The sequence below is a fragment of the Bactrocera dorsalis genome, chromosome 1, assembly GCF_023373825.1.
Source record: "Bactrocera dorsalis isolate Fly_Bdor chromosome 1, ASM2337382v1, whole genome shotgun sequence".
NCBI classification, from domain to species: domain Eukaryota; kingdom Metazoa; phylum Arthropoda; class Insecta; order Diptera; family Tephritidae; genus Bactrocera; species Bactrocera dorsalis.
The window spans coordinates 66,382,319-66,401,631 of record NC_064303.1 but is presented as its reverse complement, the minus strand read 5'-3'; the positions used below and the strand labels follow the sequence as shown (position 1 = coordinate 66,401,631).

The following is a 19,313-nucleotide window of genomic DNA, read 5'->3' as shown; positions in this document are numbered from 1 at the left end:
CTTTTCTTTCCGAGTTCCATCTATTGTTTTCCCAACCTTTAAAATATGAATCCCTTCTAATCCTTAGCACTTCAGCATAAACAGTCCGAAACATTCAGTTTCAGTGACTATAAAGATGCGCGTTGCACAAAGCACAAATATATTCAAACAAACGTCCATAATAACCAAAATAGCATTAGACTAAAAATTAATAAATAAACATTATTCTTTATTTTCTAGATATTTTAACTCCACACTGGCTTATTATTAACTCAAAATTTCAAAAGAATACGACTCAAATAAATTTCCAAACAATTAAAATCTCTGAAGAACCCTGCTCAGAAGCAACCCCGAATTCATCTACACGTTCCACTTTTCCTTAATATTCTCACCCAAGTTTAAATCCACATTGCCCTTACAGCGCATTTGGACAAGCAATCAATCGAAGATAATCAGATGCTCAACTGTACCATCTTTGGAAATAAAAGAGTAGTTCCTGAACCCGATTTTTACTGGATGGGTTAGGTTTAGTCGTTTCGCAATTGGTATGACTGGCACGGCCGATTGAAATTCTACCAAAAATATAAGGGAACGAAAGGATTTGTTGCTGCCGATTAAGATCGCCAATAAAAACTTAAAAACAATTAAGGGTAAAGAAAATGCGAAATTTCAATATATTTATGAAACGTATTGTAAAGCGATGCAAAGTAGTATTAGTTTCTAAATCAAAATTATTAAAAACTTATATTAATTGAGAGCTAACAGGTTTACCTGCAAGACGGGTATTCGTTAACAAATGCGTAAGCGACCTGTTATTATTCACTTTTGCATACGTTAAACTACTTGTTACTTTTGTTCAGATTCATTTGATGTTCAATGATATTCTCGCTCTAACCAATGACAAATATGGCACGCTATCTTACTCTAAGTTCTTCTTCTTCTTTACTGGCGTAGACACGGCTTACGCGATTATAGCCGAGTCAACAACAGCGCGCCAATCGTTTCTTCTCTTCGCTACGTGGCGCCAATTGGATATTCCAAGCGAGGCCAGGTCCTTCTCCACTTGGTCCTTCCACCGGAGTGGAGGTCTTCCTCTTCCTCTGCTTCCCGCGGCGGGTACTGCGTCGAATACTTTCAGAGCTGGAGTGTTTTCATCCATCCGGACAACATGACCTAGCCAGCGTAGCCACTGTCTTTTAATTCGCTGAACGATGTCAAATGAACGTCGTATATCTCGTACAGCTCATCGTTCCATCGAATGCGATATTCGCCGTGGACAACGCGCAAAGGACCATAAATCTTTCCCAGAACTTTTCTCTCGAAAACTCGCAACGTCGACTCATCGGTTGTTGTCATCGTCCAAGTCTCTGCACCATATAGCAGGACGGGAATTATGAGCGACTTATAGAGTTTGGTTTTTGTTCGTCGAGAGAGGACTTTACTTTTCAATTGTCTACTCAGCCCGAAGTAGCACCTGTTGGCAAGAGTAATCCTGCGTTGGATTTCCAGGCTGACATTGTTGGTGGTGTTAATGCTGGTTCCTAAATAGACGAAATTATCTACAACTTCAAATTATGACTGTCAACAGTGACGTGAGAGCCAAGTCGCGAGTGAGACGACTGTTTGTTTGATGACAGGAGATATTTCGTCTTGACCTCGTTCACTGCCAGACACATTTGCGTTGCTTCCTTGTTCAGTCTGGAGAAAGCAGAACTAACGGCGCGGGTGTTGAGGCCGATGATATCAATATCGTCCTGTTTTCTCTCCGCTGCGACACGGCACTCGTCGTCGTACCAGTCGTTCTTTTGCACTTTCCGAAAACCAATGGTTTCGGTTGCAGCTGTACGTAAGGAGTTTAAATTGCCGTCCCACAGTTCCCTTATACCGAGTTGTTGACGAATGCTCTCAGAGAGCAGGAGTGCAAGCCGAGTAGAAAATCGTTCGACTGTCTTTTGTGATTGTGTTTTTTGCTGCACAGAGGCGGGTGCGTATCTTGGCTGCAACAAAATAGTAGTCCGAACTAAAACACTGAAGACGTGTCTTCCGTCTATCACAACATGATGAATCTGGTTGGAGGTGTTTCGATCCGGAGACAGCCAGGTAGCTTGATGAATCTTCTTATGCTGGAATCTAGTACTACAGATAACCATATTTCGGGCCCCGGCGAAGTCGATCAGCCTCAACCCATTTGGGGATGTTTCCTCGTGGAGGCTGAATTTACCGACCGTAGTGCCAAAAATACCTTCTTTGCCCACCCTGGCTTTAAAGTCGCCAAGCACGATTTTGACATCGTGGCGGGGGCATCTCTCATAAGTGCGCTCCAAGCGCTCATAAAAGTCATTTTTGGTCACATCATCCTTCTCTTCCGTCGGGGCGTGGGCGCAAATCAGCGATATGTTGAAGAACCTCGCTTTGATGCGGATTGTGACTAGACGTTCATTCACTGGAGTGAATGATAGTACTCGGCGACGGAGTCTCTCTCCCACCACTAATCCCACACCAAACTTGCGCTCCTTTATATGGCCACTGTAGTAAATGCCACAAGAACCTACTCGTCTCTGTCCTTGTCCCGTCCATCGCATTTCTTGGACGACGGTGATGTCAGCCTTTATTTTCAAGAGGACATCAACCAGCTGGGCAGTGGCACCTTCCCAATTAAGGGACCGGACATTCCAGGTGCATGCCCTCAAATCATAGTCCTTAATTCGTTTGCTATGGTCGTCATCAAAAGGGGGGTCTCTCGTTTGAGGCTGTTGGTGGTTTTTCATTGGGGGTGTTTTTTTACGTGGCGGGTCCTAAACCCAGCGCACAACCCTATGCTTAGGATGTTTCGCCTTCTCACTTTAGCTTGCCTTCGAACGGATGTTCTTAGGCTACCCAGAGGATACTTGGTCAAAGACCGGAAGTCGTGAGCTGTTTGAGACATATGTAAAATAATCGTTTCTGGCCTCTATCAAATGAATGGCAATCGAAGAACTTACCTCACTTGCATGAACTTCTACATATGCCCCATCCTCCTCTATATTAACAACCGGTGTTTATAAATTTGATTATTCCTCACACGCAGTGGCGGATTAAGTATTTTACCGCCCTAGGCCCTGTATAATTATTAAACAATACAAATAAGTATTAACAACATAAATAACAGTCAGTTTTCTTAAACTATAATGTATAACTTAATTTTTAAATATCTTCTTTCTGACTTTCGTCTGAGCAAAATCATCAATTATGTCGTTGTTATCAATTTCTTGAACTAGTTGGGCTTCAATTGACAGTAGTGCTAAAGCATTGAGTCTCTCTTGGCCCATACCTGCGCGTAAATACGTTTTGACTCTTTTCAACGTGGAAAAAGATCTTTCTCCTGAACAATTCGTAGCTGGAATATTCAAAAAAATATGTAGAGCAATGTCTACATTTGGATAAACATCTTGAATATTTTGAGAATGCAAAAAAATGTATATTCCTTGCGTCATTTGTGGTCATTAGAGAATCTTTGAGTTGACAGTGCAAATGAATACATTCATTCGCGAAGGTATCTTCCAAATCATCAGAATACTTAGTAACTAATTCATCTGCGCGAATTTTTAATTCATTGGTTTCTATTTCATATAAATTGTCAAAAAAATTAAATTTTTCGTAGAGATTATGATAAGCACTTTTACGTCCTGTCAATTGTACTCTTAAAGTATCTAAAATTGGATAGTAAACGTTGGTTCGAAATTTTCTTCTCCAGATAAAGTTGTTCTTTCATTTTCCCGTGACTCGTCAGCCTGAAGTTTTCGGGTTTTTTACGACGGGTGTCATAGTGGTAATAATTTTGACTCCTGATAGTGCTTTGGCTTTTTTTTATAATCAGAAAATTATTTATCTCTCATATCTTGGAGAAATAATGCCAAAGAACTATATATTCTTATCACAGTTGATAAATCGGCTTGAGAATCCTGAAGCTTCTTACTCGCAGCATTAAAGCGATCCAAAATTGCAATCCAAACAATGACTAGAATTGCTGTTTCTAGATGTTGTAATTTTTGCTGCAGTCCCTTAGCTTCAGCTCGCGTAGGAGGTTTTTCATCTTTGTTTTCGCCAATAAGGTTTAGTGCAACAATTATTGCAGGTCACTCTTTTTCTGATATGTAGCATGCATCATGTCGAGCCGACCAACGAGTTTGAGAAGGGCTTTTAAGTCTTAAACTTGTACGCTGTCTTAAAATTTCCCAACGGCTTATGCAAGAAAATATAAATGTTTTGGATTGGCCAGCGCAAAGCCCTGACCTTTATCCCATAGAAAACCTATGGAACGATGTTAAGACTAAAATTGCGGCTAAAAATTTCTCAAAATTTGAACATTTATGGGAAGATATTAAGCAAGCTTGGTACTCCATCCCAAAGGAGAGGTGTGAGAAGCTTGTAGAAAGTATGGTACGCAAATGTAATGCCGTAATGCAAAATCGGGGATATAGTACCAAGTATTAGAAACGTAAATATAGTATGGAACCAATTCGTTGATTAAATTTCATTAATTTCACATAATTTTTGCAGGTTTGGTAAATTGTGCTATTGACATTCAAATAGGCATTTTATAGGGAGGTCAAGCTTTTCAATTAATATTAATTATTCGTGAATTGCTAATTGTTATTTTTTACTTAAATGGATAAATTAATAAACAAATAATGATATTTTCAGCCCTTTTTAGCCTTTTAAAGAACTTTGTCAATTGTATAAGCTCTTATTGCTTCTTATGACAATGTGTGCTATTTGCGTGACCGAGGCTGTACATATCGACATAAATATATGTATAATTGAATTTTAATAACATTTTAAAATAATTACGAATTATTGCTTTAATTATTGCTATAAAAGTTCGTTAATATTCGCCAATATAATTCACAATATTGCGAAAATGGAACATCATTGTTAATAAATTTTTATTTTCTTCAAATTGTTTCTATTTTTTCAAAAAATTGGCTATAAAATGAATATATTCATTTATTTGATTCTATAGAAATCATTTTTAACAATAAAAATATTTGTATATACAAACATAAAGATGAATTTTAAATGAATGCTTACAACATTGTGCAATTTTAGAAGCGGCTCACTTGTAAGATTAACTTTACTAAAGATACAACAAGTCAACAGAGCTTTGAAAATTCGTCAGAAAAATCTTATCAATATTCAATTATTTCTGTTATAAAACATTTTTTTATTAGTATTGCACTCACGAATAAAAAAGTTAGTCACAAAATGAATTGCATTCTATTGTCGTTACATAATATCAGATTTAAAATTTTGACATTCTGAAAAATTTGCCGCCCCCCAAATTGTGCCGCCCTATCCCAGGCCTCGCGGGCCTAGGCTCACACTCATCACTGCTCACACGCTTTGTGTACATATATGGTATAAATTGATATGAACAATTAGATTAAGTAAATATGTTTTTGCAATTAAGTAAAGCAAAAAAATATAAAAAAACTGATCTTTATTTACAAGAATTTAATTTGGTTATGGTGTGAAAATGGTAGCCAATATGATTTTGTTAGAAGTTACAAGTGGGTAACAAATAACAGATAGGCTTGTTATGTCTAACAAATAAGTAACAAGCGTGCTGGGATGTTTATATGTTAAAGGTAACAAGCTGCTAGCCAAATAATAACTCTAACAGAAATTTGGGTAACAAATACTTTTGTTACGTATCTCTTACATATTTGCACATATTTTACTTATTACTCAAATATTTTAAACGCGTAAAAAATCAATCAACTGTGTTTTTTATTGGTTTTATATTACAAGCTCTTCACACAACAGCTTTTCTGAAAAAAAAAAACAAAAGGAGACAAATTGATTCCGAACTCGTCATTGGTTATGGTAAACCATGGATGTAAAAGTATACAACATGATAACATGAATGTTTATACTTGTTGATTATATGTTATCAGCATATTTATTTCCATTCCAGTGTAAAAACATCTCTGAATAATGAAATGTAATAGATTTTGTGACTCTCACTTACAGAATAGCAAAATCGTCCCAAGTCTCTTAAAATCTCAAATTTAGAGACTCTAGACTGTATCACAGTACAGGATCGCACGGTTAATCTCAGTGCATTAAATTTTTTTTTTGTTTCAATATCTTTTTATTTATTGAATCTGCTTTTTGTTTTGAAAGCCTAACAATAAGTAATAAAATCGTAAACCTATTTAAAATCTAGACACGCTCAAGCAAATGATTGAGCTGTTTTGGTGATACATTGCTCCTCAGTACGCGGGCATATCTTTTCTTTTAAAGCGTGTTTGATTGCAGGAATGTACCATAGCATTAGCCAAAGGGTTTGGGTGATCACGGAGTTTAGATATATATTTAATTCTGCAGTCTTCTACTTCTTTCCTTACCATAGAAATACCAAGGTCTTTATGAATATTTTCATTGCGCATGTGCCATGGTGAACACGTGATTGATCTAAGCATTTTTGATTGGAACCTTTGTATTATGTCTATATTAGTTGCACAGGTCGTACCCCACAGTTGAATGCCATACATCCAAATCGGCTTTATGACCGCATTATATAAAAGCACTTTGTTGTCTAGGCTACGTTTTGAGTTTTTATTTAATAGCCAATTTAAATTTGCAGCTCTTATCTTCATGCAAGTTATTTTACTAGATATATGTTTTTTCCACGTAAGTCTTCTATCTAGGTGAATACCAAGAATAAGTTACTTCATTCGCTTGGGGTACTAAAATATTGTTAATTTTTACTGCCGGACACATTTTTGGTCTAAGCGAAAATGTAACATGCTTACACTTTTGTTCATTTACATTTATACGCCAGTTGGCTAGCCATTCTTCGACAAACCTTAAGTGCTCGGCGAATATTCTTGATGCTATTATGTGGCATTTGTTACGGCTCACTATAGCTGTGTCGTCCGCAAAAGTAGAAGTTAATACATTGTTAGCTGTTGGAAGATTTGCTGTATATATGATGTATAGTGTTGGGCCTAGAGCACTGCCCTGGGGTACGCCAGCCCTTATCTGTCTTTCATCAGATATGAAATCTCCCACTTTTACCATAAATTTTCTATTTTTTAAATACGATTCCAATGTTTTATATAATTCTGAAGGTAGAATATTTTTAATCTTGTATAAAAGGCCCTTATGCCATACCTTATCAAACGCCTGAGCCACGTCTAGAAATATAGCCGAACAGTACTCTCTGTGCTCAAATGCTTTTCTTATTTCATTAGTAATTCTATTTACTTGCTCAATCGTGCTATGTTTTTCACGAAACCCAAATTGGTGCGTTGGTATTGTTTGATAGTAACAATTTTTCAAATATCTTAGAAAGACAGGGTAGAAGACTGATTGGTCTGTATGAAGACGGCTGTGTTAAGTCTTTCCCAGGTTTGTCTATCAAGATGATCTGTGACTTTTTCCATGAATTTGGATAGTGTCCAAGATTAAGAATTGCATTGAAGAGCAAAGAGAGCACCTTTACGGCAATATTTGGTAACTCAATTAGCATTTTTGGGGTAATATTATCATATCCTGGGGATTTTTTGGGGTTAAGTTCTTTTATTATTCTATTAACTTCAGAAGTAGAAGTCCTAATAGACACATGCGACTCGTTTGCGGTATTGGGCAAGGTTGGGAACTCAAAGTTGTTCTTTGGGCAATTGGGTTGAAATACCTTTTCTAGGTGCTTTGCAAAGCAATTTGCTTTATCCTCATCACTACGTGCCTAATTACCATTCAACTGTCTTAGAGGCATGTTGGAATCTACTGGTGGCTTGAAAGACTTTTGTGCTTTCCAAAGAGAGTTTTGCTTGCAAGAATTTGGACACAGTTTCTTTATATAATTTTCTGTGTTGTGTTCCTCTTCGCGTTTAAGCGCTTTTTTTAACTTTCGTATAGCAGATTTCAGTTGAAGCAGAGTTGAAGGGGATCGATTTAACTGCCATTCCCGCCTAGCTCGCCTTTTCTCATTTACAAGTTTCTCTATTTCATTATTGGTGATCTTTCTAAAACCAACTGGGTTGTTATTTCTTTTTGGTGTTGCCAATAAAGCTGCATTAGTTATTACGTCATTAATTTCTCTTATATTTTCATCAATGTCTCTTCCTGTATTTATTTTGCAATCAATATTGATGTGGGTGCTGATATACTCGTACTTTCTATATTTCAACCAGTTAGTTTTATGTGATGTTAGAGAAACTTTCGGCTCAAATATCATGGGCTGTTCGTATAACTTTGTTAGTACAGGAGAATGATCAGATGATAAGTCTGTACATTTATCAGCTGTCATAAGCGATCTATCTATATTTTTGACTACAGCAAAATCTATTAAGTCTGGTATTTTTCTTCTATCACTGGCCAGTATGTCGGCTTGCCAGGAGATATTATATCCAGCTTATTATGCTTATTCATAATAGTGTAGTACAACTGTCGTCCTTTCGGATTAATAAGACGTGAGCCCCAGTACGTGTGTTTTGCGTTATAATCTCCACCTGCTAGAAATCGTTGACCTAGTGTTCCAAAAAAGTCTTCAAATTCGATTTCTGTAATTTTAAAACGAGGTGGACAGTATATAGCCGTAAGGTTTAAGTCACAACCCCGATTTTTTAGTGATATTGTTGTAGCTTGTAACTGTGGTGTAGCATGAGGTTCTAGAGCATAGTGGTTTAAACGATTTCTAATCAGCACTGCCGTGCCACCATGCGCTTTTCCATCCGGATGATTTGTAACGTATAGTCTAATTCCCGGTATATTGAAATTATTTTTATTTGTTAGATGAGTTTCTGAAATAAGCATTACATCTATATTCCTTTCAGATAGAAATCTGATAATCTATAATTTATGTTGGTTAACACCGTTAGCATTCCATACACAGATATTTAGTAAGCTCATTTTTTACTCAATAAATTTTGCAACATTTGATTTTGTGATTTTATTAAATCTTGGATCATGTTTTGCATGGTAGACATAAATTGAGTCATACACTGTGTAAGATTTATAATCATAGTTTCAATACCTCCATTTGGAGGATTTTGCGGCAGTTGCATTTGCACAGTGTTGCCTTTCACCACATTTGCATAGCTTCCTTGCATATTATTGTTGTTAGAAGTAAAATGATTTGAACTTTTTTCTGAGGTTGCTATTATTTCATTACGGGGTGTCTGTAACATTTGGTTATGACGTGATTGAATGCCCTGTGACAACTTCGATTTCAAATCTTTATATACGGGGCAACCTCTGTAGTTAGCAGTGTGATTTCCCCCACAATTGCTGCATTTTTATTTAAATCCTCTTTTTTAAGAGTACATTTAGAAGTAGGGTGTAGATCACCACACACCACACAGACACTGCGTAGAGTGCAATATGCTTTCGTGTGTCCATACTCTTGGCAGTTTGTACATTGTACTGGACCATTTCTCTTGTGTGGTTCCTCAACGGTGATTCTGCGATGGAGAAAATATTTTAAATTGTAAATCGGGTGTATTTCATTTTTCTTTAATTTGTTAGAATTTGGCATCAATTCTATTTTGAACATTGGTTGTGGGACTTTGTTCCTGTTAAAAATATTTACCTTGCATTATATTTTCCTTCGCTGTCCGGGTGCTTACTGGTACCTGCATAGTGGCTGCTGTCAGTGGATTTGATGTTGCCCGATTGCTGTTTACTGCTGCTTCTGCTGACTGCGCTTGCTGAGTCTCTCTTTCATCTGATCGCTGCGATGACTCATCATCGCCGTTACATTTGTTTTTGCCAGGCGTTGCTTTTGTTGGCTCGACAAAGCTAAAGTAGGCATTTAAGGAATGCCTACAGTTTAGCAGGTGAGGCTGCGAAGAACTCATTATTGATTGTTTTTTGTTTTGTCTTTTGTTTTTATATATTTGTTTTGTGCACTGTTTATTATTAAAAGTTTGTGTGCACTGTTTTTTATTTGTTTGTTTGTTTTTATTTATTGTTTGCTTACTTTTTGCGAAAATCAGAATCACGGAGCGAATTCAAAAACACGTCCGTACATTTTGAACACTCGATTTTTACGCGAAAATCAGAATCACGGAGCGAACTTGTCAAAATCAGTTATATTGATATGAGTTCTGATTGCGATCCACATGTGAAAGCTCTGTAGATATATATTTAAATTATTGTGATGGCCAGGATATCACTGATAGCGATAGTGCGAATGCGAAAATATTAGTAGAAATACATAGAAAAAAACGTTGGGCTTTACGGAATAGAGTGTCCCATAATACAGTAACTGATTTGCTTCAAACCTTGCGAAAAATAGGTTTAGCGGATTTGCCTTTAACAGCAAAAAGTCTTTTAGGTACAAGTAGAAAAAAGGTTAATATTTAAAATATTCCAAGTGGCGCGTTTCTATGTAGAGGAATTTAAAACTATTTTGAGAAAAATTAATTTCCTTACCATGAAATGAAAGATAACATTGTATTTGATATAGGAATAGATGGCCTTATTCGAACAAGGTATTATGGCTAATTTTAGCGTCCATCGTTGATTTTCCAAAGGAATTGCCATTACTACTGTAGTTTTTCTGGAACAGAAAAGCCCTAGAATATCAGCGAAAAGAATTTTTTGAAGAAGTAGCTTATTTAAAAGAAAACGGTCTTCAGGTAGGTTCTTATCTCGATAAGAAGAAATTTATCATTCGTTTATTTTGCTGAGATTCTTCCCCTCGAGTTTTTGTCACAGGTGTGCAATAGCATACTGGAAAAAGTAGCTGTTCGAAATGCGATCAAATCGGAGATTTCAGAGAGAGAGGAGTTTGTTTATTAAAACAAGTTACTCACTTAAGAACCGAAAAAAGATGAAGAAACCTTGTATAATTAGATAATTTCAAAATAGGACCTCAATTTCCATTAGAGCCAATACATCTTGCAGATCTTGGTGTATGTAAAAAGTTGGTTCAGTTGCTAATTAAAAAAGAGAGATGCCTAGGCATCTTTGTCGTTAAAGATTGTACTACCATTTTTTGTTATTGCACGCATGAACCCTGCCAGCCAAAAGTAAGGAAAAAATTAGCGAAACGCTAGGTTTGCAAACCCTCAAAAGTGGTGAAAAGAGCCGTCCAAAGGCGGTGTGTAAATTCTAACCACTTTTCTGCTTACACGTACTTATACGTGTGGTCATACATCTCTGTTGCTCTCATTTAGTAGTGTCATATAAGTAACTCTATCTGAGCTGCTCTAATATCCCTAATCGACAGCCGATGCAGGGTTGTTTATTCCATTCCTAATTAAAATTTTTTTAGAATTTTAAACAAACATTTTAAATTAAATTTTTTTATTTCTTCTTTATTAATACACAATTCTCACAGAATTAATTCTAATTGTATAGTTACTAATAATCATTACTAACAAAACTACAGTTTATCTAAATATTTAATTTAGGTTATATATACAAATATATTTAATAAAAAAATTATTAACTTCTTGTTGTACGAGCGCGAATGACATGCGTCTTTCGATCGTTTTTGGGATGTTCTTTTGGCACTATGACAATTATGTTTTAATTATGAAGAAAACATAATGAAATGAGATAACTTTTGTTCATCGCATCTAGGTTAAAATAAAAAATAACTGGTTAGCCATGGCTTTCAGGGAATAAGATTGTTATCATGTGAAAAATCATATAGTACTGAAGCTAATGTTGCCTAAAAAATATTACAAAATACCTTGATTTGTTTGGGAATATAAACGGTTAGTTTAGTTAATTACATATAAGTTTTTATACTCTCGCAACAAAGTTGCTAAAGAGAGTATTATAGTTTTGTTCACATAACGGTTGTTTGTAAGTCCTAAAACTAAAAGAGTCAGATATAGGGTTATATATACCAAAGTGATCAGGGTGACGAGTAGAGTTGAAATCCGGATGTCTGTCTGTCCGTCCGTCCGTGCAAGCTGTAACTTGAGTAAAAATTTAGATATCGTGATGAAACTTGGTACACGTAATTCTTGGCTCCATAGGAAGGTTAAGTTCGAAGATGGGCAAAATCGGCTTACTGCCACGACCACAAAATGGCGGAAACCGAAAACCTATAAAGTGTCATAACTAAGCCATAAATAAAGGTATTAAAGTGAAATTTGGCACGAAGGATCGCATTAGGGAGGGGCATATTTGGACGTAATTTTTTTTGGAAAGTGGGCGTGGCCCCGCCCCCTATTAAGTTTTTTGTATATATCTCGGAAACTACTATAGCTACATATGTCAACCAAACTCTATAGGGTTATTTCTTTCAGGCATTTCCATATACAGTTCAAAAATGGAAGAAATCGGATAATAACCACGCCCACCTCCCATACAAAAGTTATGTTGAAAGTCACTAAAAGTGCGTTAACCGACTAACAAAAAACCTTAGAAACACTAAATTTTACCGAAGAAATGGCAAAAGGAAGCTGCACTCAGGCTTCTTTTAAAAATTGAAAATGGGCGTGGCGTCGCCCACTTATGGCCCAAAAACCGTATCTCAGGAACTACTCGACCGATTTCAATGAAATTCGGTATATAATACTTTTTTAACACCCTGATGACATGTACGAAATATGGAGGGATGGTCTTCTTCCAATATAGCGCTATTTTGAATTCTATCTGATGCCTTCTCTGTATAGTACAATATATACATTAGGAACCAAAATAGAAAAATATGTAAATGACGGATAATGAAATCTCGATTATCACTTTATCATGCGAGAGTATAAAATATTCGGTGACACCCGAACTTAGCCCTTCCTTACTTGTTAAATCAGTTTTAGTGAAAAATTAGGCCCCATAAACATAATAGGAATGACAAAAGGAAAGTTTTTAGATGTTGAAAACTACTTTGAAGAACGTTCAGAATTCTCATCCGGTTTAGTAATTAGGTGGCGAAGTGATTAGATAAAAAAATTTTTAAATAAAAAAAAACGACATTGTTTACAAATATTTCTCCATTTCACATGAAGACGATTTTTTTTTACCCATTCTACATGCTTTATTTCACAAATCTTCAAATTTGTATTTTTTTTTAAGATTTATGTATATTTTTCTCTAAACATTTTATTATATTTTGTTAAATATTTCAAATAAAACTTTGATACCGCCAATTTTTATTTCTCAATTATATATTTGACGACATTCACTGGAGGACTGTTCAACAACGGCTTCAACTTCCGCAAAAAATACGTAGATTATTTTAAACTTACATTATTTCGTTTTAAATTTAGTGTTACGTTTTTGTTATTGTAGAGCAATTTCCTTTTAAGGGAAAAAAGTCTAACACTTCTGTTTGCTATAACGCACTGGCCAGCTTGTCAAAACAATCTGTGGATGGCAACAGTTATCTAACACTCATATAATTTTTTTCTTTAAATTTGTTTATTTTATTGTGTTTCTCTTTTTTTCTTTGTTTTCTCTTTTTCCAGACAACTTCAAACCACCGAAATTTCAAAACAACTTTTTTTGTTGTTTTGACGACAAGGGTAGGCAATTTGGAAACTTAAAATTTTGATAGTCATTTGAAATAAAATGTAAGTCTACATCCTTAACATTCCTTATAATTTGAGTTTTCTCTACATGTCCATTTGTTCCTTTTTCAGATTATTCATAAAAGTGAAGAAGTAGCGCAACAAAAAACAGTTCGTGAATGCAAGATCCTCATCCGCAAAATTCATCATTCGAAATGCCCAATGACTGGTGAAGAAGTCGACAACTTGCAAACCGAAATCGCTTCAGCTTTGGACGAAATATTGAAATGTAGCGAATTTGCTACTTCAACGGTTAGTAATACAAATAAAACATTTTTTCAATAAACATACTATTTTATATTTACAGTAACAATTCGTTTCGAGGTTAAAAGATAGTTCAGATAGTGTACAGGATGGGTTTGCAAAGTCTGTATACTTGACGAACTTACATACACGTGTATTTATGTAACTGGGACGATAAGGGTGGGAAGCAACCACTCTATGCTGGTTTCTAACATTTTACATGGTAATTTTTATTTTTTTATTTTTACTTAAATTGAACTGTCCCACCTTAGGCACAAGCAAAAATAGCATAGAAAGAGAACAATAAATTTGAATTCAAAATATCAAATTAATAATGAAATTTAACACTAAACCTACCGACAAATCGTGTACTCGTATACCTATTCCTACCGCGCGAATTATGAAAACAATTTTATACGACCGGCTCTTTAGAGTGTCAGAAAAATGTGTGTCTTTATTTCAAAGATTTTCTTGCTTTTATAGTTTTACAAAAATGCTTATCTTCTAATTTACAAAAATTCCTATCTGGGGGAAAATTCCACAGTGCTGCTTATCCTTTATTACTATCATGTTATAGTTTTACAAAAATACTTATCTTCTAATTTACAAAAATTCTTATCTGTGGGAGAATTCCACAGTGCTGCTTATCCTTTATTTGCATTCAATATTTATTTAGGATCAGTGTTTCTTCTCATATCTTAATTTTACATATCTTCTGGTTTTCTTAAATAAATGTATTTTCTTATCTACCAGACTATCTTCACACCATCTGTGTTTGCTGTTGTTCTTGGGTTAGCATGGGATGTAACTCCTCCCCCCTTAGATACAAAACTCTCCTGAGGTTTGTTTACAATTTCTACTCGCATTTGTTTTTGTTTTCTTAACATATACAAGAGAAGGCTTATTAAAAGTAAAGTAATAATAAAATTTACAAATGAAATTGAATAATTAATTTTCTTATGGTACTTAAGTTCTTCTATTTTTTCTATGTTCTTTAAATGTTCCAGTCTCATTTCTTCAAATGAAATTTTATTTGTAAAATTAGTTTCTTCATTTACAGGAAAGTAAAATCTTTGTTGGAATATTTTTACCTTATTAGAGAAAATTTGATTGTTAATTTCTAGTGTACAATTTTGGTAGTGTATTAAATAATTTCCTTCCAGTATTACTTTCCTGTGATCACAATCTTGTACTTCTTCTTCTTCTTTACTGGCGTAGGCACCGCTTACGCGATTATAGCCGAGTCAACAACAGCGCGCCAATCGTTTCTTCTCTTCGCTACGTGGCGCCAATTGGATATTCTAAGCGAGGCCAGGTCGTTCTCCACTTGGTCCTTCCACCGGAGTGGAGGTCTTCCTCTTCCTCTGCTTCCCGCGGCGGGTACTGCGTCGAATACTTTCAGAGCTGGAGTGTTTTCATCCATCCGGACAACATGACCTAGCCAGCGTAGCCGCTGTCTTTTAATTCGCTGAACTATGTCAATGTCGTCGTATATCTCGTACAGCTCATCGTTCCATCGGATGCGGTATTCGCCGTGGCCAACGCGCAAAGGACCATAAATCTTCCGCAGAACTTTTCTCTCGAAAACTCGCAACGTCGACTCATCGGTTGTTGTCATTGTCCAAGCCTCTGCACCATATAGCAGGACGGGAATTATGAGCGACTTATAGAGTTTGGTTTTTGTTCGTCGAGAGAGGACTTTACTTTTCAATTGCCTCCTCAGTCCGAAGTAGCACCTGTTGGCAAGAGTAGTTCTGCGTTGGATTTCTAGGCTGACATTGTTGGTGGTGTTAATGCTGGTTCCTAAATAGACGAAATTATCTACAACTTCAAAGTTATGACTGTCAACAGTGACGTGAGTGCCAAGTCGCGAGTGCGACGACTGTTTGTTTGATGACAGGAGATATTTCGTCTTGCCCTCGTTCACTGCCAGACCCATTTGCGTTGCTTCCTTGTTCAGTCTGGAGAAAGCAGAACTAACGGCGCGGGTGTTGAGACCGATGATATCAATATCATCGGCATACGCCAGCAGCTGTACACTCTTATAAAAGATTGTACCTGCTCGATTCAGTTCTGCAGCTCGAATAATTTTCTCCAGCAGCAGATTGAAAAAGTCGCACGATAGTCTGAAACCTCGTTTGGTATCGAACGGCTCGGAGAGGTTCTTCCCGATCCTGACGGAGCTTTTGGTGCCGCTCAACGTCAGTTTACACAGCCGTATCAGTTTTGCGGGGATACCAAATTCAGACATCGCGGCATAAAGGCAGCTCCTTTTCGTGCTGTCGAAAGCAGCTTTGAAATCGACGAAGAAGTGGTGTGTGTCGATTCTCCTTTCACGGGTCTTTTCCAAGATTTGGCGCATGGTGAATATCTGGTCGGTTGTTGATTTACCAGGTCTGAAGCCACACTGATAAGGTCCAATCAGCTTGTTGACGGTGGGCTTTAATCTTTCACACAATACGCTCGATAGAACCTTATATGCGATGTTGAGGGGGCTAATCCCACGGTAGTTGGCGCAGATTGTGGGGTCTCCTTTTTTATGGATTGGGCATAGCACACTTAAATTCCAGTCGTTGGGCATGCTTTCGTCCGACCATATTTTACAAAGAAGCTGATGCATGCTCCTTATCAGTTCTTCGCCGCCGTGTTTGAATAGCTCGGCCGGCAATCCATCGGCCCCTGCCGCTTTGTTGTTCTTCAGGCGGGTGATTGCTATTCGAACTTCTTCATGGTCGGGTAATGGAACGTCTGCTCCATCGTCATCGATTGGGGAATCGGGTTCGCCATCTCCCGGTGTTGTGCTTTCACTACCATTCAGCAGGCTGGAGAAGTGTTCCCTCCATAATTTAAGTATGCTCTGGGCATCAGTAACTAGATCACCTTTGGGGGTTCTACAAGAGTATGCTCCGGTCTTGAAACCTTCTGTAAGCCGCCGCATTTTTTCGTAGAATTTTCGAGCATTACCCCTGTCGGCCAGCTTATCGAGCTGTTCGTACTCACGCATTTCGGCCTCTTTCTTCTTCTGTCTGCAAATGCGTCTCGCTTCCCTCTTCAACTCTCGGTATCTATCCCATCCCGCACGTGTTGTGGTCGATCGTAACGTTGCGAGGTAGGCAGCCTGTTTTCTCTCCGCTGCGACACGGCACTCCTCATCGTACCAGCTGTTCTTTTGCACTTTCCGAAAACCAATGGTTTCGGTTGCAGCTGTACGTAAGGAGTTTGAAATGCCGTCCCACAGTTCCCTTATACCGAGTTGTTGACGAGTGCTCTCAGAGAGCAGGAGTGCAAGCCGAGTAGAAAATCGTTCGGCTGTCTGTTGTGATTGCAGCTTCTCGACGTCGAACCTTCCTTGTGTTTGTTGGCGTGCGTTTTTTGCTGCACAGAGGCGGGTGCGAATCTTGGCTGCAACAAGATAGTGGTCCGAGTCGATGTTAGGACCTCGGAGCGCACGCACATCTAAAACACTGGAGACGTGTCTTCCGTCTATCACAACATGATCGATCTGGTTGGTGGTTTTTCGATCCGGAGACAGCCAGGTAGCTTGATGTATCTTCTTATGCTGGAATCTAGTACTACAGATAACCATATTTCGGGCCCCGGCGAAGTCGATCAGCCTCAACCCATTTGGGGATGTTTCCTCGTGGAGGCTGAATTTACCGACCGTAGTGCCAAAAATACCTTCTTTGCCCACCCTGGCGTTGAAGTCGCCAAGCACGATTTTGACATCGTGGCGGGGGCATCTCTCATAAGTGCGCTCCGAGCACTCATAAAAAGCATCTTTGGTCACATCGTCCTTCTCTTCCGTCGGGGCGTGGGCGCAAATCAGCGATATGTTGAAGAACCTCGCTTTGATGCGGATTGTGGCTAGACGTTCATTCTCCGGAGTGAATGATAGTACTCGGCGACGGAGTCTCTCTCCCACCACGAATCCAACACCAAACTTGCGCTCCTTTATATGGCCACTGTAGTAAATGTCACAAGAACCTACTCGTCTCTGTCCTTGTCCCGTCCATCGCATTTCTTTTACGGCGGAGATGACAGCCTTTGTTTTCACGAGGACATCAACCAGCTGGGCTGTGGCACCTTCCCAATTAAGGGACCGGACATTCCAGGTGCATGCCCTCAAATCATAGTCCTTATTTCGTTTGCCATGGTCGTCATCAAAAGGGGGGTCTCTCATCCGAGGCTGTGTTTGCTTTTTCATTGGGGGTGTTTTTTTTACGTGGCGGGTCCCAAACCCAGCGCACAACCCTATGCAGGGGATGTTTCGCCTTCTCACGTTAGCTCGCCTTCAAACGGATGTTCTTAGGCTACCCAGAGGATACTTGGTCAAAGACCGGAAGTCGTGAGCTGCTTGAGTCATATGTAAAAGAATCGTTTCTGGCCACTCCCAAGTGAATGGCGATCAGAGAACTTTCCTCACTTGCGTGAACTTCTACACATGACTCCATCCTCCAATCTTGTACTAGCTTAGTATTTTTCAAATTTTTTAATATTAATGTTTCATCGTCAATTTCAATTATTTCGTTCTTACCTAATAGACATGTTTTTGTAAAAATACAATGTTTTGAAGTTTTTAATTCATTAAGTGTTTTGTCTTTTTCATATGTATAAGTTTTATTATTGTAATTAAAAACTGTTTCTGAAACGGAAGTAATTTCTCTCATTTGTTCATTTGAAATGGGCTGAATAACTTTTAATTGAACTGTGCTAAAATTTCGTGGTACCTTTACTATTAAAAGGAGCAGTTTTTCTGCATACTGAATTGCACACATTTTTAAATGTTGCAACTTAAATAGGTTTATTTCGTATATATCAACTTCTTCACTTGTCAAAATTCCTGGATGTAATAATCCATGTTTGGCGGCTGCAATGCTATCATGAATATGATCAATTTTTTCTTTAAGGACATGTATTCTTAAGATTTGCTCGTTAAACATGTTGTTTAATGCAGCATCCTTTAGAATTTTATCATTTCCTCTTTCATAATCTAGTATTTTTTCCCTGTCTTGTTCTATTGTTGTTTTTAAATATTTAAATGTTTTTTTCAAAATATTTATTTATTTTAACTTGTTGGTTTAAGGTTATAATAGAATTGTGCATATTTTTATCAATAAACTTTAAGTGATCCTCAATATCCTTTCTATCTATGTCATCCATTGTTCCAAATAAATATTTATTCATTGTCCCAACCAAATTAAATAATCCTCTTTTATGCCTATTCCCACTAGATTTAGGTATTAAGGTTTTGACTTTTGTTTTAAGGATTAAGAGTTCATTCCTAAGTAAATTGCGATGTAATGGCCTCAAGAGATTTGTAAATATTAAAAGTCATGTTGTTAATTAAATATAAAATTTCATAGGGGTCTACGGCGTGTATTATAAATTATGATGAAACTACAATTTCCGTTTTGGATGTACTAATTTCCACATATCCGCTGTTTTCATGAATCGGTTGGATGGTTAAAATGGACGTTGCTGTTGGAGCCATTGTCATTAGTATCAAAAATATTAGTGTCCAGTTGATCTGCAAATTTATTTTCTCTTTTAATATTGGTTGTATGTGCATTATCT

The 19,313-nt window shown here is 37.2% G+C and overlaps 2 protein-coding genes across 3 annotated transcripts in view; both read right to left on the bottom strand.

Annotated features, from left to right (window-relative positions):
• The window catches only part of LOC105222479 (protein gustavus), an 88,264-nt gene extending 87,924 nt beyond the window's left edge, over positions 1-340 (bottom strand). Inside the window, exon 1 of one of the 2 annotated variants that reach the window (XM_049445946.1) lies at positions 1-340. In XM_049445946.1, coding sequence (XP_049301903.1) covers positions 1-20 — 20 coding nt within the window. In that variant the 5' untranslated portion in view covers positions 21-340. The other variant, XM_049445947.1, reaches the window with a different exon arrangement.
• The window catches only part of LOC125777851 (uncharacterized), a 360,812-nt gene that overhangs the window by 125,135 nt on the left and 216,364 nt on the right, over positions 1-19,313 (bottom strand). The window lies entirely within an intron of this gene.